General features: G+C 41.5%; 1 protein-coding gene across 1 annotated transcript in view; it reads right to left on the bottom strand.

Annotated features, from left to right (window-relative positions):
* Positions 1–26,818, bottom strand: part of LOC144752381 (butyrophilin subfamily 1 member A1-like) — a 382,718-nt gene that overhangs the window by 233,920 nt on the left and 121,980 nt on the right. The window contains exon 4 of the mRNA XM_078640316.1: positions 20,863–21,141. Coding sequence (XP_078496442.1) covers positions 20,863–21,141 — 279 coding nt within the window. The remainder of the gene's footprint in view (positions 1–20,862; positions 21,142–26,818) is intronic.

Below are 26,818 nucleotides of genomic sequence, written 5' to 3'. Positions count from 1 at the left end.
TCCATATTTGGGTTCATTGAATTTTGCACCTCTCCTTCAAGGAGTTTACTGAGTTCTAGTCAAGAACGGTGCTACATTATTTCAGAGAACTCATACAGCAATCATGGATGTATAAGGTCCGTATCCTTCAAGGTAATGTCATTCTCATCTGTTGGGTGTCTCCCATCATGGATTCAGAGTTGGATCTAAAGCTGTTGTGTGTCCCTCTTGACTCTGAATAAAATGTCCCATCAACACCCAGCCGCTTGCTGATGCCTTTGTAAAACTGTCCTACAAATCCGGAAAGCTTCTTGTGTTGTGTTTCGATTTAGATACCCGTACATAGGTTTCCCGAATCATGCTCTTATATAGTGATCCAGCGCTCTCACCAAAATATTGCACAAATGACACTATCTACTACCACAAAACTTACACTACAACACTAGGCCCATAACAACAATAGAGCGCTTGAATCATGAGGCGATAAGATCTAAATATAGTTGTTTAAACCATCTGCAATAATCAAGACCAGCTTGTCATTTTAGAAAGTTTATTTTAACACATCTAGAAAAACTTAGGTTTTGGTATTTTATTAAACAAGCATTAGAAAAATGTCATAAAGAAAGATTTATTCAGTATTAATAAAAAGAGCATAAATCAAGAATTATTATTCATTAGCAAGAATAAGTAAAATTAAGCATTTTCCAAAATCCTAACTATATCTCTGTCTCTACCCTCATCACCTAGTAATAAAGTAATTAATAAAAACTCCTGTCCTCACGTGTAAAGTCCATCAGCATAACATCGTCCTCCAGATTTCTCGAGCGTAAGCCAACTATGTGTTCTCTGAACCTATTCTTATACCCTAATTTTAGCTGAGCTAACTATTTTTCACATTCCAGCAGACGAATTCTAGTTCTCCATTGGCTGAGCCACCTCGTACCACAGTAAACTGTGACACCTCCTTCTTACATGCCCGGGCAAATTCACTAGTCCATTGTTCATTTAGAAGTCTTGGCAGTTCTCCTTAGACTGCTACATTTTGTAGCAACAGCTTCCTTTTTAACCTTGAGCTAGTCAGCTCTGAACTCCCGTGGCACGTTAGCAAACGTTAGCAAATTTCTCCAAAAAGTCATCTTTTTAGCAGTTCATTCCAAAACCTTTCAAAATAAAAGCTCAGAGGCCTTTTCCATCCTTCTTGGAATTATTTTCACTTGAGCCATTTTCATCATTAGGCCTCTTTCAGAAAGCGTCAATTTTCTGCGCCACTGTCCCTGCGCCACTTTTAAAAGGGTACTAATTTTCTTGCAGCCATCTCTAAGCTTCATTTGTAAAACTATTATATAAACAAACACAAAGAATAATTAATGCAAGAAATACAGTTTGTTCTGTTGCCTCCCATCATTGCTAATAATTAACCCATTAGTCTAAATTACCTAGCAGTAAAGCACAAATAAAGCAGCATTTTATATCTACCAGTCTTCATAAATCCAGCAGGGTTCTTTATGCACCTATAAAGAATATAGTGACACCACATAGACAAGGGAAGCAAAATAAGCACATGCCATTATTTTAAAAACAGCTGCTATTAGTTATGACATGACAATAGACAAAATTAATTTATTATTTTCCACATACATAAGAATGCAACATAATGCACATTTATGAGCACATATGTTAGTTTCCCGCGTGTTCTGTGAAAATGCAACTTTAAACTAGGTTGAATTATTATACACACAGCACAAATTGTTAGCATTATTAATTTATTTATGGAAGTGTGACTTCACGGGTTTAAACAGATTTCTGTTTTCTATCCCGCTCCATCAACTCCCTCATCTGGTGATTAACAAATCACCACACCAGCACCCAATATTTTAGCAAAGATTTTATCTAAGATGAACATGATTCAATTTCACCTGTGTTAGTATTTCTACAGACTTATCTCGTCAGTTTATCTGCAATTCTCATATTGAGTTTTAAGAAACCCCTCTAGTTCTATTTCATTCTCTTGTGTAACATACAACTGAGCTTCAGCAAAAGTGTTGCAAAAACTATAACTAATAAAATGTCAGTATCTTGCTTGTCATATTGACCTAAAACTTCTCTTTGTTAATTTCTAAAGGAAAAGTAACCTAAATTAACCAAAGCAGAATTATATTTTCATTAAGCTTGCAAAGAAAAATAAAACAAAAATTTTAAAAATTTTACCTAAATTTTCTAAAAATTTCTAACACCCCCCTTTTTCAAAATTTTTTTTTTTTTTTTTTTTTTTTTTTTTTTCAAACCTTCTAACAGTTTTTCTTCGACCTAATGTCACAAATTAATTTTTCAGCTAACAGTATTTCTTCGACCTTGTGTCACCTAACAAGATTTCTTCAGCCTTATGCCAAAAATAGAAACCAAAAATTTTAACAGGCATGTACTTCAATCATTGTCACTTTTCTCTTCAATCTTTTCCTGACTGTAATCCATTACAGGTATCACTTCCATTTTCTTTCCTGCCTCACTTTTCTTTTTAGAATCTTTTTCACTTGATATCTCATCAATCTGTTCCTTTGATCTGTGTCTCAATTTGAATTTTAGGCCTTCATTTTCTTCTGGCCAGTTATCACTTTTTCTTGGTAATTTCTTCTTTTGCTTGGTCACATTACATTCTGTTCTCCAAGCTCCTTTTCTGAATTTTCTTATTTCAGAATCTTCATCACTTTCATCAGTTTCAGTGTCAGATATTTTCATTCTGGACTCAGGTACTTCTTTACTCAGCAACTTCACTCCGTTAGGAACGTCATCTTTGTAGCTGGTACTTGGCAATTCATTTTCTTCTTCAATTACCTTCAACTTCCCAGTTTCAGAATTCTTGTTCCTGCTTTCAGAGCTACTTTTCTGCTTTTCAATACTCTCCTGGTCTTGAATCACAATCTGATCACATTCTTCTTCTGCTTCTTTTTCTGGCAGATTTCCATCATTTTCTGAGTCTTCTGTCACAACTTTCAAGTCTTCTTCAATCAAGGCTTGTTTTCTATTCATGTTCTCCAGATGTCGACCAACTTGTCGATCTTCAAGATCTGGATTCTCTTCAGGCTCTTCTTCAGAATCTGAATCATCAATTGTGACACTATTCTCGTCAGGATTTTCAGGTGTAGATACACGAAAAGTATGGCCAGTGTCAATCCACCTCTTCAGTCTTTTGCACTTCTCTGTATTTGTCGTGACAAGACTGACTGACCTCCTTTTCTGCCACCTTGGCACTAGATAATTTCTTTTTAGACGAACCTTTTTCCTGATCCTTTTACCTGGTAACAGATCAAACACTTGCTCTTTTTCTCTTGTTTGCACTTCAGTTTCATCTTCATCAAACACAGAAATCATTTCATCTGATAAATTCCTGCAGTTCTCCAAATTGATGCTATCATTGATAGACATCATTCTTTTCTCTGGTATGAATGTCTGTCTCATGACTTTGTCCATCATAATCTCACGTGGACTCTTTTTATCAGTAATGTTTCTCAGAAACATCAAAACAAGTGGAAGGATATCTGTCCACTTTGTACCTGCAGCTAGGCACATTTTTGCATCTCTGACTTTTATAGTACCGTTCTCTTGCTCCTCAACATCTGAAATTTCTGTTCTATCTGTACAATGGAGCAATCTGTTTTCAATATGTCTTTTGCCATCTGATAAATTTTCAACAGTAATTTCATCATTATGTCGCATCCGAAATATTTCAAACCATTTTGTAATCAAACAAAAAATCACAAATATGTAGCACAGTTTGTCATTCAGTGACATCTCACGGAAATCCGTTTGTAATCTGGTCAATGAACCACTCTCCTGTAATTCAGTTCCCAATCTCACAATTGTTCTCTTAATTGTGTTCACTTGCAGATAAGTCAGACACCTCTGGTAAAGAAATTCTGCAATTTTATGGTACATTCTGTCCATATCAGTAATCATGCTATTTAGCAAAACTACTCTGTCATCTTTGTGTAACAAAATCTCATCCTCATCTCGCTGTCTAAAATCTGCACTCAACCATGTGTTTTTCTCCTCATGAGTTGCATCATCTTGTAAGTCTTTGACTACCTGCCATGTTTCAACTACAGATGTTAGTATTAGTGAACTCAAAGCATGTTCATCATTCATTTTGTATGCTGCACATATCACGCCAGCAAACCTTTCTGCCAATTGTATATCATCAATCAATCTTTTAATTAAATTTGCATTTCTGAAAAGTGAACCTGCAGAAGTCAATGTTTCAATCTGTTGATCAATTGCATCCTTCACTTTGATGTCTTCACTTAAAAGAACATTATTTTCATTCCAAAATTCTGGGAATGTATTTAATCCTTTTGGACTGTTTTCCTGTTCTTTATTTAATCCTGTATCTGTTTTGTCTGTTTGTTCATTAACAAAATTTTGCAATGGCAATGAAGCCATGTCATTCTGCTGGACCATTATCTGTCGCTGTATTTGTAGCTCTTTATTTAGCTCATTTATCTCAGTTTCCCTTTTAATTGACCAGAATTTTGACTCATCAGGCTGTATCAATTTAATCAGATCAGTATCAGACTTCTCACTTACCAGAACTGAAGTCATCTCTGTTTCTTGCTGAGTTGCAATCCCTACTAATTCAATCTCAAGTACAATAGAATAAACCTTTTCAGTTAATGGGACTTTTAAAACTGCGGAATTAATTTCATCTTTTCAAAGTACAGGCACTATCTCTTTTTCCAAAATTTTCATGGACTCCTTTAAATCATTTGATGAATTTACATGATCAGGAATATTAATTCCAGATGTACCAATCATTTCATCATGTTTTTCAATTGCATCGTTTTTTGTAGAAGTCTGAGCTGGCACTTTATCAGTTTGATCTGACACTTTTGGCGTTGCATTAACCTGTTCTAGGGGTCTTCGTGAATTTCTGTTCTGATCCATATTTACAACATCAATTGTACACTGATCTATATTTTCTACTCTGACACTTTTATTATTTATTTTCGCTAATTTTGGAATCTTTAATTTGCTCTCACATTTGGCAACAACCTTTTTCATTTTCTTGTATAAGGAAGACATTTTATTTAATTAATTTAGTAAACGTACTCTCTAAATTTGCCTTGCAGCGTTTGCTGATCAATTAATTAATTAATTTAATTTAACACTATCAAATATTGAAAACCTTATAATTTGGTCAATTTAATGTATCTCCTAATTTACCTGTATCACTAAATTTAATTAACCTGTAAAGAAAAATATCAATTTGCAAAAACAGTAGCAACGCAAAATATTTATTTATAGTAATACCAACATATAATCACATGTGTTTTAATTGTACTTAATTTTCACTTACACACCTTCTGCAACGTATACCTGTGGAAAAAGAAAACCTAACTTGTTTTGCCTTAATTTACATATAATTTCTTGCTTGTAAATAACTCTTTACCCTTTAAATATTAATTATATATCATTATCGCATTTCGTTTTGCGACACAATGTTTTACTGTTCCTGCTATAACCTGTATTTAATTTACATTTTTATGATAACTATTTATTATTTAACTTTTATTTATTAAACTCTAATCACCTTTGTTGCTATTGTCAATTAAACAGGGTAACTAGTTACATATAATATTCAATGTTTTATAAAATTTCACTATTTAATGTTAATCAGTTATTAAAATATATTTTTGGGCATTACTAGCATAGGAAATTAAACATTTGATAGAAAATAAACAATGTACATCAGCACAACAGGTGTTTTAATCAATCAGCGTGTGATTACTATAATGCTCAGCTGATCAGTTTATTCAGCAGTGAACCTCTACTAACAGCTCATCTCTAGCTATAACCACACTGTTGCTAAGGCCAAAAATCGCTACTGCTTCTGTCCCAATCACCTCACGTTCAAGCCTCTGCATTAAATCAAGTCGGGGACAATTAAAAACCCTTTAACATATAACAGCGCTTCATCCAATCACAGCGCGACTTTGCTGTGACATCACAAACACCTCGTCCAATCAGAACGCAGCTTTCGCGTTATTCAGTCAATTTCAGCGCTGCTGCAGCTGACAGTCTCTTCAGCGCTCGTCATACAACAGCTGTAACATAAAAAACGATAGCGCGACTAGAAAGGAAATTTAAAACGGGAATATTTACTTTTATTTTTTTCTCGGCAATTAAGTTTAAAACATCAGCGCGCCACAGCCAATCAGTGGCTCCCCCATGACACTGTATCTCACCAGCCAATGGGTGCCCGGCTCCTCTATGACGAGTCGGGACCAAGGAATGTTCATCAGAAAAGCCTCGCCCAATCAGAGCGCAGCTCCCTTGACCAGGACTCAAAGCGGAGCCTCGCCCAATCGCTCACGAGCCTCCTCAACCTATAAGGTCGCGGCCCCTGTATGACGCTGCGCGTCAACAGCCAATGGGTGCGCGACCTTTGTGTGACACGCCGGGGCGCTTTAACCGAAGCGAAGATCTATTTCTTAATTTAATTATCCCGTCGCTGCAGCTTCAAGTTTTCTCCTCTCGCGCTTCAAACAGTCTCTTTCCAAAATTCCTAGAGATTGTATTATAATGTGTAGCGCTCCCCACACGAACTCATTACAACTCGCTTATGCATAGAGTCGATCCATTAGAACAAACTCTTTATTATTCAATTTAATTTGGGGACATTTTCTATTTATTAAAATTTCAGTAATCAAGGTGACGCTCATTAGCCAATTAGAGCGCAGGTTCGTTATGACGCGACGGGACTTTAACGAATCAGGACACAGCCTTATCACGAAGCTGTGATATTCTAGCCAATGAGAGAGCAGCGGCTGTGACGTAGGCAGCCGCTGCAGATGGCAGCTCTCCCTCAGCGCTTCTCACACGAAAAACAGCCCCTCCCTCACAAAAATGAATTTCAACAGAGCGCACTATGCTCTTCTTTTAAATGATAGCGTCACAGGCTCACACAGCTGTTCCCGCTCTCATTTCTTCGCGTTTTTTTCAAATGAAGTGAGTTTCTAATAAAATACTCGCAGTTATAGCTAGCAAAGAAATAATTGAAAACGGGGTCATTTAATATTTATAAACAATTATAATAACTGTGGTGGCGCGCATTTAAGCGCATTTACTTCTTAACAATTGAAACACTCCAGTGAATTATAGCTCGACGCTCTAGCCCAATCAGAGCGCGGCTTTGCTCAGTCACTCCTGACGTCTTTAGCCAATCAGGGGGCAGCTTTTTAATGACAAACCAGACGCTCTATCCAATCCGAGCGCGGTTGTTTCTGACGTAAGCAGCTGCTGCAGCTGCAGGCTCTCTCCTCACACGTTCCCACTCCTAAAACCAGCCCCTCCCTTACAATTTTCGATCGGGGCACAATTTAATGGATTTAAACTACGGAGAATAATATAATACTATATTTAAAGCGTGGAATGTTTATAAATTTAATTCTAATCGCTTTTTACTTATTTTAACGAATTTAATAACGTGTAATACCTTAATTATTGCCTAATTAACACAAAACATTCTAAAATGCTCCTGAATGTTTTAAAATTAGCACAGTTCACCTTTTTATAATTTTCAACTATGCTGAACACTTTTTGAATCGAATTTATTAGTGTGCAGAGCCTTTAAATGTATTTAAACACTGCACAATACTTTTAGAAAGTCTTAGAATGGTACAGACTTTATCCTGAACTTTCCTAAGTACCTTAAAATTACTTTTGGTACATTTTAGTGAATATTTAAAACGAAACACATCTGTCTGCTTCTCTAATTAGGATAGTTTACATACATTCAAGTATCCACACTTCGGAATAGACGGCGCTATTCACACTAAGGATAATTTCCATTTGTCAGTAGAGCAACTCTTACCCTACCCTTCTAACACGTAAGAATATGAACTCATTTTGCTCTGAACCCACCGCGAAGTGAAAGTTCTAAGAGTTCCACTTGAACATACCTTACAAAACAATCACGCACTTTCACACTGAAAATTCCCTAACTTCAGTCACACATGAAATCCGTACAGGACTCTCACCTGTTTATAGAAATCATGCACCGTTAGCAAAATAACACCGTTATCCGTACAGGGCTCTCACCTGTTTATAGATATAAAACATGTACCCGTACAGGACTCTAACCTGTTTATAGATAATCATGCACCGACATTACCCTGCCCTTCACTCAAGCTCGAATATAACTAATACTCTTATCACAGTGAGTTTTATGGAAGGCGCTTTGTCCCTATTCTCATGCTGCTCTAATTTCTTAGAAAACCCTCACTATTACAAGATTCACACCTAGCCCTAAAACTGTGTTGCACGGCGACAACACTGTATTGCACGGCGACAATACTTCTGGTACACGGCGATACCAACAGTGATACTCGGCGATATCACAGAAACAGATCAGATATTCTGCATGACTACTTTCTCATCACACAGTTTTTGTACCGGTACACACTTAGCACAAAATAAACAAACTCAACATGTGTTAAAACTTAATCCTATGAATTTACCAACATATATGTATCATGCATGTAACATGTATGTCAAAAACAACATATATAAACCGTCCGATGGCTACCAGAAATTGATCCAGCGCTCTCACCAAAATATTGCACAAATGACACTATCTACTACCACAAAACTTACACTACAACACTAGGCCCATAACAACAATAGAGCGCTTGAATCATGAGGCGATAAGATCTAAATATAGTTGTTTAAACCATCTGCAATAATCAAGACCAGCTTGTCATTTTAGAAAGTTTATTTTAACACATCTAGAAAAACTTAGGTTTTGGTATTTTATTAAACAAGCATTAGAAAAATGTCATAAAGAAAGATTTATTCAGTATTAATAAAAAGAGCATAAATCAAGAATTATTATTCATTAGCAAGAATAAGTAAAATTAAGCATTTTCCAAAATCCTAACTATATCTCTGTCTCTACCCTCATCACCTAGTAATAAAGTAATTAATAAAAACTCCTGTCCTCACGTGTAAAGTCCATCAGCATAACATCGTCCTCCAGATTTCTCGAGCGTAAGCCAACTATGTGTTCTCTGAACCTATTCTTATACCCTAATTTTAGCTGAGCTAACTATTTTTCACATTCCAGCAGACGAATTCTAGTTCTCCATTGGCTGAGCCACCTCGTACCACAGTAAACTGTGACACCTCCTTCTTACATGCCCGGGCAAATTCACTAGTCCATTGTTCATTTAGAAGTCTTGGCAGTTCTCCTTAGACTGCTACATTTTGTAGCAACAGCTTCCTTTTTAACCTTGAGCTAGTCAGCTCTGAACTCCCGTGGCACGTTAGCAAACGTTAGCAAATTTCTCCAAAAAGTCATCTTTTTAGCAGTTCATTCCAAAACCTTTCAAAATAAAAGCTCAGAGGCCTTTTCCATCCTTCTTGGAATTATTTTCACTTGAGCCATTTTCATCATTAGGCCTCTTTCAGAAAGCGTCAATTTTCTGCGCCACTGTCCCTGCGCCACTTTTAAAAGGGTACTAATTTTCTTGCAGCCATCTCTAAGCTTCATTTGTAAAACTATTATATAAACAAACACAAAGAATAATTAATGCAAGAAATACAGTTTGTTCTGTTGCCTCCCATCATTGCTAATAATTAACCCATTAGTCTAAATTACCTAGCAGTAAAGCACAAATAAAGCAGCATTTTATATCTACCAGTCTTCATAAATCCAGCAGGGTTCTTTATGCACCTATAAAGAATATAGTGACACCACATAGACAAGGGAAGCAAAATAAGCACATGCCATTATTTTAAAAACAGCTGCTATTAGTTATGACATGACAATAGACAAAATTAATTTATTATTTTCCACATACATAAGAATGCAACATAATGCACATTTATGAGCACATATGTTAGTTTCCCGCGTGTTCTGTGAAAATGCAACTTTAAACTAGGTTGAATTATTATACACACAGCACAAATTGTTAGCATTATTAATTTATTTATGGAAGTGTGACTTCACGGGTTTAAACAGATTTCTGTTTTCTATCCCGCTCCATCAATAGGCACAACTCACATTGCCCTTATTTAGGCATAGAATCCCAGTCCTTATTTAGGCATCAGCCATGCTATCCAAATACAAGCATGGTCACCTACATCTGTCCGTCCCACGTCACAACGAGTTATTAGAAACCAGACCCTTAAGCCATCGGGACTTTCCCTAGCTAGGATTATTGATTTCTACAAGAACTCATCTACTATGCATGAACTACTATTCCTTAGGGGTTCATTCATGACGTCTTCCTCTGCCCGACTTTACATCAATGCTAACAATCCTAGCCACTTACCAGGTATAAATATACCTTCCCTTACCAAGGCAAACCACGGCTCTGCTACACAGCTCGATATGGCTCGCCACGGCAAGTTTGGAAGGAATTAGAGTCCCCGCCTGACACACTCACCAGATGCTGTGATCCTCCTCTCAGATAATCCAGCTCCAGTGTTTCTGACTCCATTCGTGGGGTGTTAGAGATTGAGACCCAGAAAGAGATTCGCACCTCTCCTATTCTAAGGTATGGAGCAGACTAGAACCTGGAGGGACTCTTGGCAATACAAACTATAGCTAAACTATACTATAGAAAACAGCACCTACTTCTTACCTCATGCTACATTTAGGTTAGGTATACTGGGGTAGGACTATTTAGAAGCACCAGACGAGTATTCACATTTTTAGCCTGTGTTATTTATGTATGTATTTTTATGAATATATGTCATAGCTACAAAACATGCTATTGCAGTATTATTTCTTCTTACTGCTCACGCTGTACGTATTATATTTCGAATGCTGTCTTATGATTGTGACAGCTCATATCTCTTGCACGAGAAATAAGACTGTTCAATAAAACCCCTTTTATTGAAATGCCCTTCTGTCTATTTCTGTGTAGCTCTGAAGAAACTAAGCATGCACGATTGGGGCAAAGTTCTCTACTCCTCGCAAAGGTATTAAATTATTCCTTAATGCTGAGAAACTTGATGATGGGCGCATTTGGAACCTTGGTAGAATTGCTCTTGTACGCTCTTCTGTTTCTTATGATTCTTATTCTCAAGCCAGCTCTTCCAAGTGCGTTTCTCCTTTGCGAAAAGGAGTGCTCGCATATGTGCAACTCCTGTGAGACTACATGATTCTGTTTGCAACTGAAAATATCAATTTTTGTTCTTATGTTTGTGTTTGGGGGAAGGCGTGTGGTATTTACCTATGTTACTGCTTTACATGCACTTGTTGTTCCTTATCTAGTTAATGTGTATAGCTTATAAAGGCAGCTCTAGAATGTAGAATGTACTTGGTGCCTAGCTACCAAGTTCTCTGTGTCAGTTGCTGCTTGGTCTCCTGTGGCTAGGACGCTTTCAATACCTATCCTGACCTTGAAATAAATAAGAAGTTTATATCATCAACCAGCCTCCATTGACTTCATTACAAAATTACTACTCCCTGCTCAGTGGTAAGAGTGTGGAATCTGGGTGTTTTTCTTAAGGTGGACGGGAGATGGATTTTTGGAAATGTCCTGCTGCGCAAGCGCCGGCCGGGTGAGTTGTTCTTCGACCTGCACGCACGCGCTCCAGCAGTGACATCATATTAGAGGTCATGGGTAATTACAATGGGATTAATAGGGTGCCCTTTGGGCGCATTTACAGTGGCCATGGGAGGTGTCAACAAAATTCCATCAATTTCAAGGCCTGGGGGTGTGGCGGGCAGAAAGGGACAAAAGGGGTAGTAGGTGGCAACAATCTGTTAATCATCACAAGAGGGTGCGGGCTGTAGGAGGGATGCAGGGAGCTGCTTCCCTCTCTTCTGATTAATTTGCTGTAACAGGCGTATTATATATGGTTTCATTTTCAAAAGCTCTATGAAGCTCAGACTGAGCCCATCACTACAGTGAGCGCCTCATCTTGTTTGGTGCATGAGCCCATGTGTAGGAAGGAACCAGCAGAGTGAAACAATAAACCCAGATACACTGGATTGGGGTCCTCACTAGTTAGAAAGTGCCTCTTGCCACCATCTGCTCAGCAGCGGCGTTTGCAGGTTTCCTCCGGGGTGCCTGGCATCAATCGGGTCTGTGGGGCGCTTTTAGAGGTCAGTGTGGAGCTGTTACAGGGCTGCACTGGGTACAAATTCCTGCTAGAAGTGTGAAAAGGGAAAGGATCCATTGGAGAGTATTCGAGCAGATGAGTTTCCATATAGTCTCTGTGTAGTAGTTACTTGTTGCATTTACCTCTGCTTATTGTGTAATACATCTGGAATCCTATGCTCCTGATGTTCCAGGTGAGAGAGCCTTTGTGTTTGTATGTTCTAGTAAAGACAGTTGATCTTGACCTGGCTTAAGATACACTTGTGTCTCTGCTTGGGTGTTCAGCTGACGTTGATTTCCAAATAAACCAAGCTTTAACCTTACCTGATGTCAGCCTTCTTTATGACACTCTGGAGGGTCAAAATAAAGCACAGGCTAAAACCTGGTGCTGCCAACTCTCCCAGAGACGTGCCCAGCACACTCTGTCAAAGGCCTTCACAGCATTTATTGCAGCCACTGCCAAAGGGACCGAATATGTAGCAGCCGGATCAATGGAGCCAATGAGCTGGCGAGTGAGCCCATGAATCTGGCCTTCAAGGACAGAGCCCTTCTGATCAGGGCGAAATAACTCAAGGGCTAGTTTGGCAAATCTACTGCCCAAAATGCTGGAAAAAATGTATAATTTGCATTTAGTAACATAATTAGCCAATCTGAGTCTGTGTTTTTGGGATCCTTGGCAGGTTTTAAAATGAACACTAAAGTGGTTTCCCTCCATGAGTCTTCGATCCAGGCATTCTTCAAATAAATAGAGTTAAACAATTTCTTGCAGATAGGTATGACCACTTCCTTCAATAGCTGATAAAGCTCTGAGGGTAGCATCCGTGCCCGACGCCTTCCTATTTGTAGAATGCTTCAAGTGCTCTCAGATTTCTGCCTCAGTAATCTGAGCCTCAAGGGAATATTTTCCCAACTACGTAAGTAGTATATGTTCTATCATTGGGTTATTTTCTATGAATTATTTTCTAGGTTTGCTTTTTCTTCAATTTATCTAACTTAGAATTATTTCTATTCAAAGTGCTTTTTGTTTCCTGTTGCCATGGTGTGGAAATTCCACAATCCAAGGTTAGACCTCTGGGGAATTTGTCCAGACCGGTTGCATGTACTGTGCTGGAATAAAATAAACATCTTTTTTATATACAAAGCTTGCTACGAGCTCCAGCACAGGAACAATTTGTCTTCAAGGCTAAAGAACATTTTGGAACTTGTTTTAACTATTTTAACCTGCCTGGTTTGTGCCTATGGAATGCCACTGTACTGTCTCTGTACACCACGTCTAACACTTGTATTTACCAAAATTTGTCATTATAATTTTCTTACTTGCCCTGCACTGTCATGTTCATGGAGAGCGGTTGGTAATTTTAAAAAAAATTCTTACTGCGTGAAGCTTTTACGAGCCACTGTGCATGCTCTCCTCTTGTTGAGACGAAGCTTTTACGAGCCACTGTGCGTGCTCTCCTCTTGTTGAGACAAAGCTTTTACGAGCCACTGTGCGTGCTCTCCTCTTGTTGAGGCGAAGCTTTTACGAGCCACTGTGCGTGCTCTCCTCTTGTTGAGGCGAAGCTTTTACGAGCCACTGTGCGTGCTCTCCTCTTGTTGAGAAGAAGCTTTTACGAGCCACTGTGCGTGCTCTCCTTTTGTTGAGACAAAGCTTTTACGAGCCACTGTGCGTGCTCTCCTCTTGTTAAGACAAAGCTTTTACGAGCCACTGTGCGTGCTCTCCTATTGTTGAGACGAAGCTTTTACGAGCCACTGTGCGTGCTCTCCTCTTGTTGAGACAAAGCTTTCACGAGCCACTGGTTGTGTTCTCCTCTTGTTGAGACATTATAATAACGTTATACGTTCTGTGCATGTGCATCGCAATGTGACCGACTCACACAAAGGACTTGCTCTATGCCGGTGCATTTCTTTCTCTTCCTGCTGTTGACGCTGCTGCCTTTTCATGATTTACGGCAGTCACCCACGTAATTGTGGAAATCATTACGGAAAGTGAATATTTTTACTAGAAAAAATACCAAGTAAGCACTAATTTTGTTGGAATTGCACTCATTTTTGGGGAATAGCAAATTAACATATTTGTACAAAAGGAATTGTAATATTCACTGTGGCAGAGATTAGTTTTGGCACCATTTACTTTCACATTTCTCCTGAAGCCCGAAGCCAGGAGAATATAGTTGGATACTATATTGTGGCACTGATTTGTTTTGGCACTACATTTTCACAGTTTTCCGTAGGAAATACAATATATATTTTAGAAAACTGTAACAAACAATATTTTCTCTTTAGCATTGTGAATATTTTATCCTCAGTATTGTGATATATTTTTTTGTCACCTTGCAATTTGACCCTCCTCCTAAATTTCTTCAAACGAAAGGAGAAACTCCCATACCATGGACTAGGTGGAAGGAAGATTTTCTTACTTACCTCAAAGGCATTGACAGTGAAAGACTGTCTGCTGAAAGGAAAAAAATCTTTCTTACATTGTTTAGGTTTGGAAGGTCAAGTTGTTTTTAGAGCCCTTCCACAAACTGATGATAGTGGAGACAGGAATATATTTGAGGATGCTATGGCTTGCATAGAAATCAGATTCAAACCTTCTTCTAGTGATTATGTGTTTTATGCAGGGACCTCAGAAATTCTGGTGTTGTGAGTTTTGGCACAGGTAAAGTTTCCTATATCAAACAGGATGATGTGGATGACAGAGTGAATGAATGTAGGCGGGATGTTGTAGTCTATTACGGATGTTGGAGATGAGGGCGACAGCCCCATTGTCTCAAACCACCAAAGTGCTGGGTACGTATTTTAGGTTTGGAAATAGAGCTTATGGCAGATGTTGGTCCTCCCTGGATTATAATTAGGGCTCCCGGTTTTATGGTATTTATTTTTTTGCCATTTCCGTCTGTATTTATCCATATTTATTTTTCGGGCACTTTTTCTGTATTTATCCACATTTATTTTTGCCACCAGCAAAAGACGACGCTACAGCTAGTATTTTTCCACATTTATTTAAATTGACAGTCCACAGCAATGTTAAAAGTATATGTCATCTGAAAGGAGTCAGTGACTGAACAGTACATGATTTTGTCCTTGGTACTAGGATTTATTTTAGGTATTGACCAGAGTCATCTGATTCTCCCACACTCTCTACCTGAGACAAAGTCTTCCCCAATAATCAGTGTTTTTTCCATGCTTTTCATTGGGGTTTCCCAACATTGCAGCAGCAGCAACCACCAGTTCCCTCCCTGCGTCAATCTCTTGTCTAGTGGAGCAAACTCCCCTCCTCCGTCTAGAACGGTGTCTTTTACATGTTTGAGGTCTGATGGGTCTCTTTGTAGTCAGTGTCTATCCTTCAACATCACAACAGGGCAATGTAGCACCTTTACAAGGGGGGCGGGGGGTTATAAATAAATTATGAGTGGACGCTCGTGGTTTACTCGGCGACCCCCACCGTAAAGCAGTGTATGTGCCCGTTATGTCTTGAAGTCACGGCCTATGCCTCAAGGTGTTTGCAGACCTCACGATGGCTAAATCATTTAAAGAAATGTCATCCTGTTATTTAATTTGCTGTCTATCTGCTCAGCTATTGAGCTACAAATCATGAAAGACAGCACGGAGAGTCAATTAAAAGAAGCACAATTTTCAGTATTTATTCACTTTTTAAAATAAATGCAGGTTGTGCGGGCAACGTGGTACCACTCATTATTATACTGCAGTCTGGCCTCGTTCCTTCCTCTCCCTGGGTGGAATTGTGCTGAAATTACGCACTGGAAAAATAATTTGTAATTATTTAATGCACATGCACTCTGTGTTTTTTATTGAAACATTTAATTTCGCTTCATGCAGCATGCCTGTTGGAATGCAACAACCATTTTAAGATATTATGAAAGCGTTAAAAACATGGTCCATGTTTTAAACGCTTTCATAAGATCTTTAAATGGTTGTTGCATTCCAACAGGCATGCTAAATGAAGCGAAATTAAATGTTTCAATAAAAAACACAGAGTGCATGTGCATTAAATAATTACAAATTATTTTTCCAGTGCGTAATTTCAGCACATGGTAGAAGAGCCATAACTCACACAACAATGGTGTGAATAGAGGCTCCTAATCGGACTCTGGCAGGGGGCTCTAAAAGGGGCAAAGCCTCATTAACAAGTAAATGGTCTTTCAAAGACCTGTGAAGTGCTACGGTGCGGCTGGCAGCTCCGTGTCTGCCCGGGAAGGCGTCTCAGCCCGGGCTGACACATCTTAACTCTCTAAGGAGGGGGAGACACCAGATTGCAGCAGAACAAAAATGTACTAGTATTTTCCCGTTTTTTACATATAAATACAGATAAAGGAAAACTTGTTTTCCGTCTGTATTTATATGTAAAAATCCGTAAAAACGGGAAACCGGGAGCCCTAATTATAATTACCAAGGATTCTTTCCTTGATCCCTTCAAAGGCATTCTGGGTCTCAAGGATTTTAAGGAATCGGCCATTGTTGCAAAGGCTTTTGGTGGTTCAAGGATTGACATGGAGGGGTATGAGGAAGTTGATCTAGAATTCAAGGGACGCATTGCTCATATTAAATTACATGTTGCAGTCAAGGGTTATACATGATACATGTGGCGATCTTGCAATACGTGAAGAAATACTGGGCACCCCAGAGAGAGGAGCCCCGATGCACAAATGACTCAAATCACTGTATTACATGGGGCAGGGACGTCGCCTCATCAAATGGTTATAAGTGGGAGTACGGACACATGCTGCGGTGCCTCTCGATGACCTACAAGTTAAATAGGTGGAGCGTGCAGGGCGGGAGATAACAGTCAGAGAATGGGCAGACATATCGGAACACCCTGAAAAAGTGACCAGGAACGCAAAGTTTAAATTTATACAATGCATGATACTATATAGGGCCTACCTTACACCACTGCGCCTTCAGAGGATGGAACCAAATATGCAACATCACTGCCCTAGATGCCTGGCAGAAGCAGATTTAGCTCACATGTTATGGGCATGTCCGCGCCTGATACGGTTCTGAGGAGAGGTCATCCACCACGTAGAAACAGCCACACACCTGTGTATTGAGCCCTAATTATGGAGTGCCTGTTAGGTCTCCGGAAACGTCCAGCCTCCTTTAAAGTCCAGCTCAGTTTCCTCGACCTTGCAGTCATCCTGGCAAAAAGGTCCATAACTAAGAGATGGAAGTCGGCAAAACCTCCTGCAACCTACACCTGGCACAGCAAAATGTTGCGCTGCGGTGGGGCTAAACGTGGAGCCATACGCCGGGAGGAGGCCCAGGGAAGAATCAGATATCCAAGGAGTGGATATCTGATTCTGGAAGCCTTCAAAGGCATATCCCCATATCACACATCTAGCACCCCGAACACACGGTAGATCATCCTAGTGAAATGGCAAACAAGACCACAGTGCACAAATGACTGGGCTGGGGACACGATCACAATAGCCTGTAGTTTCATGAAAATGTCACAGGATGGAAACAACTATTTGATAGGGAAAATATTGTCAGAATGTTAGTGGATGGGGGTGGGGGTTAGTTAGTTTACATTAGTTAGAAGTTTGCCTATATTTTAAATAGCCGTACCACTAGAGTAACTCTATGTAAATGTAAACCAACCGCCATTTGTTCAGATTAAATGAATGTTTCCTGTACACTATAGACAGGAAATTGTACATCATCAAACATGATGAGAAATAATGTAAACACTGTTCAATTATAACCCTTTGTATTGGATGTAACTGGAAAACCAATAAAGTGTGTTTAAAAAATATATGTTGCAGTTAAGGGTGTAAAGGTGCTGGGTTGGAGGGATCAATGAAGTTTGGGGATTGTTCTCAACCCTAGGAGTTGTGATCCTGTGTTACTGGAGTCAGAAGGAGAAGATAAAGGCTGCGATATTAATGAAGACAAAAGAAGTGCTGCCCGTGCCATCGTATGTTTGTTTCCGAAAGTATTTTCTGGGAAACTAGGGAGACTCAATAATTTCAGCCACATGATAAAATTGAAAAAGGGAGCTTTACCTATCAAGCAGAAGGTTAGAGGTGGGCCTGTGTGTGTGTGAGGGAATGCCTTAAAACATTATTACAAAATCTTATTGATGATGACATAATAGAAGAAGTGGAGTCACCGTTTTGGCGTGGAAGGCTGACAAAAGTTTGAGGCTCTGTGTGAACTTGAGGGCATTGAATGCCAATTTGGTGGTGGACTGCCACCCCTTACCAAACATAAATGAAGTTGTTTGCATGCTGGAAGCAGCCAAAGTGTTTTCCACATTAGTTTTGTGATCCGCTTATCACCAAATTGCCTTGACTGATGACTCTAAACATTTCACTGCTTTTATTACACGACAGCGGTTGTTTCAATGTAAGAGAATGCCTTTCGGTTTGGCCTCCGCGGCATCCGTTTTTCAGAGGGCAATGTATCATATATTGTTAAATGCTTCCATGATGATATTCTGGTGTTTTCTCCAAACCATGAAGAGCATTTGGGACATGTGATGAAAGTTTGTAAATGCTTAGAGTTAAATGGTCTAACTCTTAAAGAGAACAAGTGCAAGATGTTTTGCAAATCTGTTGAATATCTAAGTCATACCCTCTCTGGAGATGGTGTAGTTCCTCAAAAATCTTTAGTAGAAGCCATTGTGAAAGCCCCAGCTCCAGATGGCAAGGAAAATGTGTAATCCTTTGCTGGGCTATGCAAATATTATAGCAAGTTCATCAAGGATTTTGCCACAAAAATGGAACCTCTCAGAGAACTTACCACACACAAATCTAAGTTTCGTTGGATGCAGAATCAACAAGAGCTGTCCCAACAAATCAAATATGCGATTGTAAAAGCCCTACATTGAAACTGTTTTGTATGAACAAGTTATGCCTAGTAACGGTTGATGTTAGTCTATGTGGGTTGGGTGGCGTGTTATCTCAGAAGTGTGGTAAAGAAGAGTGGTGTGTTGCCTTTGCCTCCTGCACTCCCAGTGATACGGAAAGAAGATACTCTGTCATTGAGAGAGAACATTTGGGTTGCGTGTGGGGTATTGAGCATTTTCGCCATGTCCTTTGAAGAAGCAGGTTTGTTCTTAGGACATGACCACAAACCTCTTGCGTCGATTCTGGTGCCTTGTGGTGGATGGAACGCTACAGCCAGAATAAGTAAACTCATGCCTAGATAACAGGAATATAATTTCAGTGTGGAGTATGTTTCGGGAAAGTATAATGTTACAGCTGACTATCTCTCCCGCCTTCCGTGTCCATGTGAAGAGAAGATAGAAATGAGTTAGGATGTTGAGATGATCACGTCTGTTAGTGATTATGTGTCAAAATAATTTGCTGCTATTTCCGAAGAAGAGTGGAGAAAGAGTGTGGCTGCAGATAGCACATGGAATTTACATAAACATTTTATCCTTAAATGATGGCCCAAAAGTAAAGAGGTTCCTGATGAAGTGAAACCTTTTCTGCGGGTATACAGTGAGTTGGAAGTGGAGGGTAAATTAATTTTCAAAGATGGAAAATGTGTACCTCCTGAGACCATGCAAGATGAAATTCTTAGACTTGCACATGAGGGACATCCAAGTATGTCTTCGATAAAAAGATTGGTCAGATCTAGTTTCTGGGGGCCCAGTAAGAACAAGATGGTCGACAGGACTGTGAGTGAATGTACTGAGTGTGTTAACAGCGATAAGATGTTGAAGCCTTTTCCCGCTCCTTTGAAACCTGTCCCATGGCCGAAATATCCGTGGCAAAAAGTAGCGTTCTAACCGAGTCCTTAAGGATGGTGCAGAATTGGCCTGGAAATCAGGTAAAGAGTGGAAAGTTGCTCTGAGGGAGAGGCTCTGGATGTATCACATCACCTCTCACTCTGTCACTGGACTCAGCCCTTTCCGGCTGTTGAAGGGAGAGAGAGCCCGCATCCAAACTCTGTCCGTGGTGGATAAAGAAAAATGTTATTATGCAAAATATTTCCCTTAAAGTCCAAAAGAAACAGGAGAAAATGAAAGACATGTATGATGCCAAATGGAAAGTGAGAGTACCCACTTTTGTGGTGGGAGATTGGGTGAGAATACACAAACCTGGTGTCAGCACAAATGGAACTTCCAAGTACGCTCCTGCCATTGGAGTTGTGAAGGTTAGTATGGGTAGTGTTGTGACCCAGGATGGTAGGGTGTGGAATGTAAGAGGGGTTGGTAAGTCTCGCACTGCACTCAATGAAGGAAACTCTAAACACTTTGTTGAAGAAAAGGATCGGAGCATTTTTAAAACAAATTTTCAAAATGAAACTGATGGAACGCAATCTCATGGAAATAATCTGAATTCTGCTGACAGTCCTGTTGGTTTGGAGTCCGTTGCTTCCAGGGTTAAAGCAAGTGGGAGAAGTGCAACCCCCCCAGTAAGAAGGAAAGACTGTATTTAATGCATTTTGTGCCAAAATGGGTTATATTCTATGATTTATTTTCTAGGTTTACTGTTTCTCTAATTTATCTGGCTTAGAATTATTTCTATTCAAAGTGCTTGTTGTTTTCTGTTGCCATGGTGTGGAAATTCAACATTCCAAGGTTAGACCTCCGGTGGAGTTTGTTCAGAGTGATTGCATGTGCTGTGCTGGATTAAAATAAACATCTTTTTTATATACAACGTCTTCCTGGAGTGGATTCTGGAGAGAATACTACACATTGCTACTCAAATAAATGTTTCTGGTTGAAATGTTATGGTTGCATAGATAAAATAAATACATATACATGCCCTGTGCTTTCACGATACGTAGTCCATCAGATTCTCACCTCTTATTCGAAGTGTTGTCTCCTTCCGCTGCCTCAGTAGGGGGTTTCTAATGCAGCAGGACAGGGCGCTGGGATGACCATTAAATACATAAGTTGCCTTAACGTCAAACAGGAGGCTGCCACCCACAGCCTTCACTTCAGTGGATGAGGACATGTTATTCCCATTGTCATCTTTCCACTTTGCTTCTGGCTCAGGATACCACCCTGAAGATTCACAAACAATTATGACTCCTCCATTTTGTAAGTCTTCCAGATAGATGTGCGGCTTGGACCCCAGAGCTGGAAATGAATCAACAAACATGTATAAGGTTAGCTGTGAACTTTGCAGTATTGTAGTGAGCGGGCAAAAGATTCGGTGTGAGTGCTTAAAGAGGTACTCACGGTATTGTTGCTGTTCATTGGCAAATATGCATTCTGGGTAATAACATTGTATGTGTTAGCACTGATATCACCATATGCATTCTGGGTAATAACATTGTATGTGTTAGCACTGATATCACCTGCAGTGCATTAGCAGCTTCGCGTAAGTAGCTAATAACACTGCGTACTTGTCTGCACTGTGAAAAAATTGCAAAATAATTGCAAATGGATTCCAGTACAGGACTAGATATGATAAGTATCTCTTTCTTTATATGCTAAAGTGCATATAGTATTTTCACGATGGTGAAACTGAAATATTAGCAAGCAGTGGGAGATGTGATGATTTTGGGATCCTCCCTAACCTAGGGAGAGTACCAAACAGATGCCTTGAAAACAAAAAAGCACATCTTATTGAACGATTTAGTGGTGGTCCCATTCTCTTAGGACCAACCCAATCACAGTTATTGGCAAAAAAACATTCCCAACCAAAGGCCCTGCAAAGCATTATGGGATGAGATTAGCAGTGGGCAGTGAATATTATATAGTATACAATATCAAAATAATTCTACAAAGAGCTGCAGTTCAACTGGTGGTTACTAGATGTCCCTCACGAGTCGAATGCAAATGCTTGATGAAAGGGTTTCAATGGTTTTGCATTTAACTCGTGAGGGACATCTAGGGATGACCAGTAGAAATGCAGCTTGATGTAAGAATAATTTCAATGCTTTGCATTTGACTCGTGAGGGACATCTAGTAACCACTAGGTGAACTGCAGCTCTTTGTAGAATTATTTTGATATTGGATACTATAATATTCACTGCCCACTGCTAATCTCGTCCCATAATGCTTTGTAGGGCCTTTGGTTGGGATTGTTTTTTTGCCAATAACTGTGCTTGGGTGGTCCTAAAATGATGGGTCCACCACTGAAGTTCAACAAAATTTGCTTTTTGTTTATGCTCTTTGTGTTCAAGGCATCTGCTTGGTCCTCCCCCTAGGTTAGGGGGGACCCCAAAATCATCAGCTCTCTCATTGCCTAATGATTTCATTGTAAACGTTCATTTTTGTGAATTGGTTAGATGCTGTTAAGCATGTAAAATTGCTTTTTCGAAGCATCTGAGGTTATTGTTGATTTAGATGCTAAGCTATGTGATTAAGCACAGTTAGCATAGCGTAGTTTTAAGCCCAGGGTTAATGTACAGTCCCCCTCTTGAGAGTTTATCATCATGTTTCACAAGTTTAACTAACCCCCTCTTTTACCAAGTTTTTTCTAAAACTTGTCACACGTTTTAGTCCCAAGCCCAAGAATTGCAATTGGCCCTTGTTAGATTTGCGGGTCTCTGGTTGGTACAGTTAAATACTGGTGACAAGCAGGGACTCTCTCCTCTACTAAGGATAAGGGGATCACCCTCTTGAAATAACCCCTGCTCACTCTCTAGGTAGCTTGGCGCGAGCAGACAAGACTTATTTTCAGAGACGTTATAGGTTAAGCATTTGTGAACACATACAGTAACTCAGGGACACACGACAAATGGACACCACACTAGGGTTGTATCAAAAAGTAATTATCTTTTATGTAAAGGCTTAGCACAAGACCAAATAACATCAAAATATACCACAATACTATTAGCAATAGAGTTCTTGTTAAAATGGGTAGTTTAAACAGTCTGTGCGATTCGTATCTCTCAGTTCGACCCTACGGTGATGAAATGAACCAACAGAGTCTAACGGACGTAGCGGACGCTTCTGTCCAATGCGCTCAACCACAGAGTGCGAGTCGTACACATACCTTAGATGGGAAAGTTCATCACGGACGATACTTTGAAGAGCCCAAGAGTTACTCGCGGCGATGTCCTCCTCTCATGGTGCGAACTACAGCTCGTAGGGGCCCAGAGTCGCGTTACTTGATGGGACGGTGCCTTGTGTGGTGTGGTTGCTGTTCGTTGCGGCGTACGCGCCGCACCTTGAGAGCGAGCGGCTTTGTAATCCTTTGAGTGTGTTGCGAGGCGGACAATACGCTGCAGTTGTGTGAGACGTGCTCAGCCACTCTACGGGTTCTAACCTTTTAACATCAGCGGCCGAGTGCACGCTGAGCAATGCGGTTCGTACGGAGAAAGCGAGGTGCGGTGCGGGGTCCTTCCTTTATGTTGCGAGCTGTGGCTCGTGGGGGCCACAAAGTCGCGTTGTTCAGGCCGGACGGGTCTTTCCTTCACGTTGCGAGCTACGGCTCGTGGGGCCACAAAGTCGTGTTGTTCAAGCCAGACTGGTCCTTCCTTCACGTTCGAGCTACGGCTCGTGGGGGGCACAAGGTCGCGTTGTTAGGGGCGGACAGCTTGGCATGGGGCTTCCCAGTGTACGCAGTGATCTTCATGAGACGCACACGGCTCCCTGCTTCATCTTTACGGGGAAAACAGTGTTCTCAGCAGCTCTTCTCAAGGTTGTTGAAGTCCACTGGTCCTGGGTCTTCGTTCAGGGGGCAAGCGCACACACAAGCCCTTGGAGATCTTTCAGCACAAGTTGAAGCAAAGTCTTTTTAGTCTTTTTCTCCTCTCCTTCAGCGGCAAGGCAACCACTGCAGGCCAATCTCCCAGGTCAGGGACAGTACTCCTCCTTACAGCTTTCCCAGTTCCTTCTCGTCGGGCAGAGGTTTCTTGTTGTTAAGCAGGATGTAATTTCTTGGGAGCAGGGTCCCAATACTTATACCCCTAAATCCTTTGTTCCTCTGGGGTAAAGGGGTTTGTGCCCAGCCAAAACCAGTTATTGAGCACTTTGTGGACATGACTCTGACTTTTCTTTCAGGGTGCAGGGCAGAGACATTAGACGCTCCACAGGAGATGGAGCCAGCATTGTGGTGGAAAGGCACAATCCTATTCAGAGTCCAGGTGCACTCCTCCCACCCATCTGGATGTAAATCTCTCTATTCACCCCCGGGCTGCCGCAGCCTGTCTCCCGGAATTCCCCAGCCCTGTCACTCACAGAAACCAGACAGCAGATACACATTCTAGCAGAGGCGGGCTGAAATGGTTAGGCAAGCAAATACCTACTTTCTAAAAAGTGGAATTTGCAAACACAGAATATTAAAATAAACTTTACTAAAAGATTTATTTTCTTATTCTGAGTACAGGCATACTAAACTCGAATTTCTACCATGTTCTCTGAGTCTGTTAGGATCATAGAATGTAACAATTCTGACAGTCCATTCTGGCCCATGAGAACAGGTAGCCTTGCAATAGTGAAAAACGAAAATGGCTGTAATTCACTATTAGGACATGCCACACACATCAGGGCTTGTCCTACCTTGTACTTACCATGCACCCTGCCCTTGGACTTACCATAGGGGTGACTAATATGAAGTCAAGGGAAGGTTTAGGGACTGGCAAGTGGGTGCACTTGCCCAGTCAGCATGACAGTACCAGACTGCACGCAGGTTCTGCAATGGCAGACCTTAGACACATTTTACTAGGACGCTTTTGTGGGTGGCACAACCAGTGCTGCAAGCCCACTAGCAGCATTTGGAGTTACAAGCACGGGGCACTCCTGGTGCACTGTACTAGGGTCTGACAGTAAACCAAATAAGCCAATCATGGAATCCAATCAATATAGACATTTCATACAGGGAGTACTTGCACTGTGGCACTGATTGGCAGTTGCACAGTGCTCTGAGCAGCTAACACCAACAAAACACATGAGGCAACAGCAACAAAATGGAAGGGAGACCCACGCCAATGGTGCCAGGTCTAACACGTGTCCCCTCCAGCTGAAATGTGAAGAGAACTACCCTACCCCAGGGAGTTCTCATCACTAAGGTGGAAAAATCTGGACAGACCGTCAGCATTGGGGTGATCTGAACCAGGGCGATGTTCCACCGTGAAATCCATGCCCTGTAGGGAAATGGACCACCTCAACAGCTTTAGATTCTCACCCCTCATTTGCATCAACCATCTGAGGGGCCTGTCGTCTGTCTGAACCCGGAAGTGAGTCCCAAACAGGTAGGATCTTAGCTTCTTCAGTGGCCAGACCACAGCAAATGCCTCACGCTCAATTGCACTCCACCTCTGTTCCCATGGAAGTAACCTCCTACTGATGAAGGCTACAGGTTGGTCAAAGACCTCCTCAGTCATCTGTGAGAGAACTGCCCCTACACCATGCTCTGAAGCGTCTGTCTGCACAAGGAACTCTTTGGAGAAGTTGGGTGCCATGAGCACGGGCGCCATGCACATGGCAGTTTTCAGGGTCTCAAAAGCTGTCTGACAGGTGTCAGTCCAAATCACTTTCTTTGGCTGCTTCTTGGAAGTCAGCTCTGCCAAGGGTGCAACAATGTTGCCATACCCCTTGACAAACCTCCTATAGTACCCGGTGAGTCCTAAGAAGGCCTTCACCTCTGTCTGGGTTTTGGGGGGTTCCTAAGCCAGGATGGTTTCAATCTTGGGTTGCAGGCGTGCCACCTGGCCGCTCCCAACTTGGTGTCCCAAGTACACCACAGAACACTGCCTGATCTGGCACTTGCTTGCCTTGATTGTGCGGCCTGCCTTTTGCAGTGCCAACAACTCTTCCCAGAGGTGGCGCAGATGTTCTTCCCATGTGACACTGAACACTGCAATGTCCTCCAGGTAGGCAGCACTGAACTCATCCAGTCCAACCTACACCTGGTTGACCAACCTCTGAAAGGTGGCAGGGGCATTCTTCATCCCAAAGGGCATAACACGGAACTTTCGTTTTTTAAACAGCAGCACAGCGCTCTTTGCAACTGCTTTCCAGCTTTTCTCACCGGACCTTCACCGGACCTTCACCGGACCTTCAGTTACTGCTTGCGGTACCCGCTCCGCGGGTCCCGCTTCGCCCTTGGGGGCTTACCTGGCACAGAGGAGGACAGAACAGCACCCGTGGCCCACTGCTTTACCTGGGAGGTAGGGACAGCGGGGACGCGTGCAGGGCTGCGAGCGAGTGCGGGCGCAGGACTTCAAGTCCCAGGAGCGCCCGCCAGACCCAATTGAAAGCACCTGGGCCGCTCTCCCTGCACGCTCCGCCCCACCATTTCCCATCAACAGCATTTAAGCTTCAACACGGCCTGATCTCGCTGTGTCACCACTTCGTTTTTTAAACAGCAGCACAGCGCTCTTTGCAACTGCTTTCCAGCTTTTCTCACCGGACCTTCAGTTACTGCTTGCGGTACCCGCTCCGCGGGTCCCGCTTCGCCCTTGGGGGCTTACCTGGCACAGAGGAGGGCAGAACAGCACCCGTGGCCCACTGCTTTACCTGGGAGGTAGGGACAGCGGGGACGCGTGCAGGGCTGCGAGCGAGTGCGGGCGCAGGACTTCAAGTCCCAGGAGCGCCCGCCAGACCCAATTGAAAGCACCTGGGCCGCTCTCCCTGCACGCTCCGCCCCTCTCACAAGCAGCTAATATAAACAAGTGGCTTAACCCGCTGCGCGGGAGCGCGCGGGAGGGCGCCGGGAGAAGCCCGGGACAAGGGCGGGCCCGTTTTAGCCCGTTCTAGACCGAGAGAGACCGGACCGGGCCACCTCTCTTGGTCGCGTGGTTGCATTATTGTATTTTAGGCATCGATTTTTATGGTCTATTATTTGAACCAGGGCACCCTT

Source organism: Lissotriton helveticus, chromosome 5_1, assembly GCF_964261635.1.
Source record: "Lissotriton helveticus chromosome 5_1, aLisHel1.1, whole genome shotgun sequence".
NCBI classification, from domain to species: Eukaryota; Metazoa; Chordata; class Amphibia; order Caudata; family Salamandridae; genus Lissotriton; species Lissotriton helveticus.
Note: the sequence above shows the minus strand (reverse complement) of the source record. Positions and strands in the feature narration are given on the sequence as shown.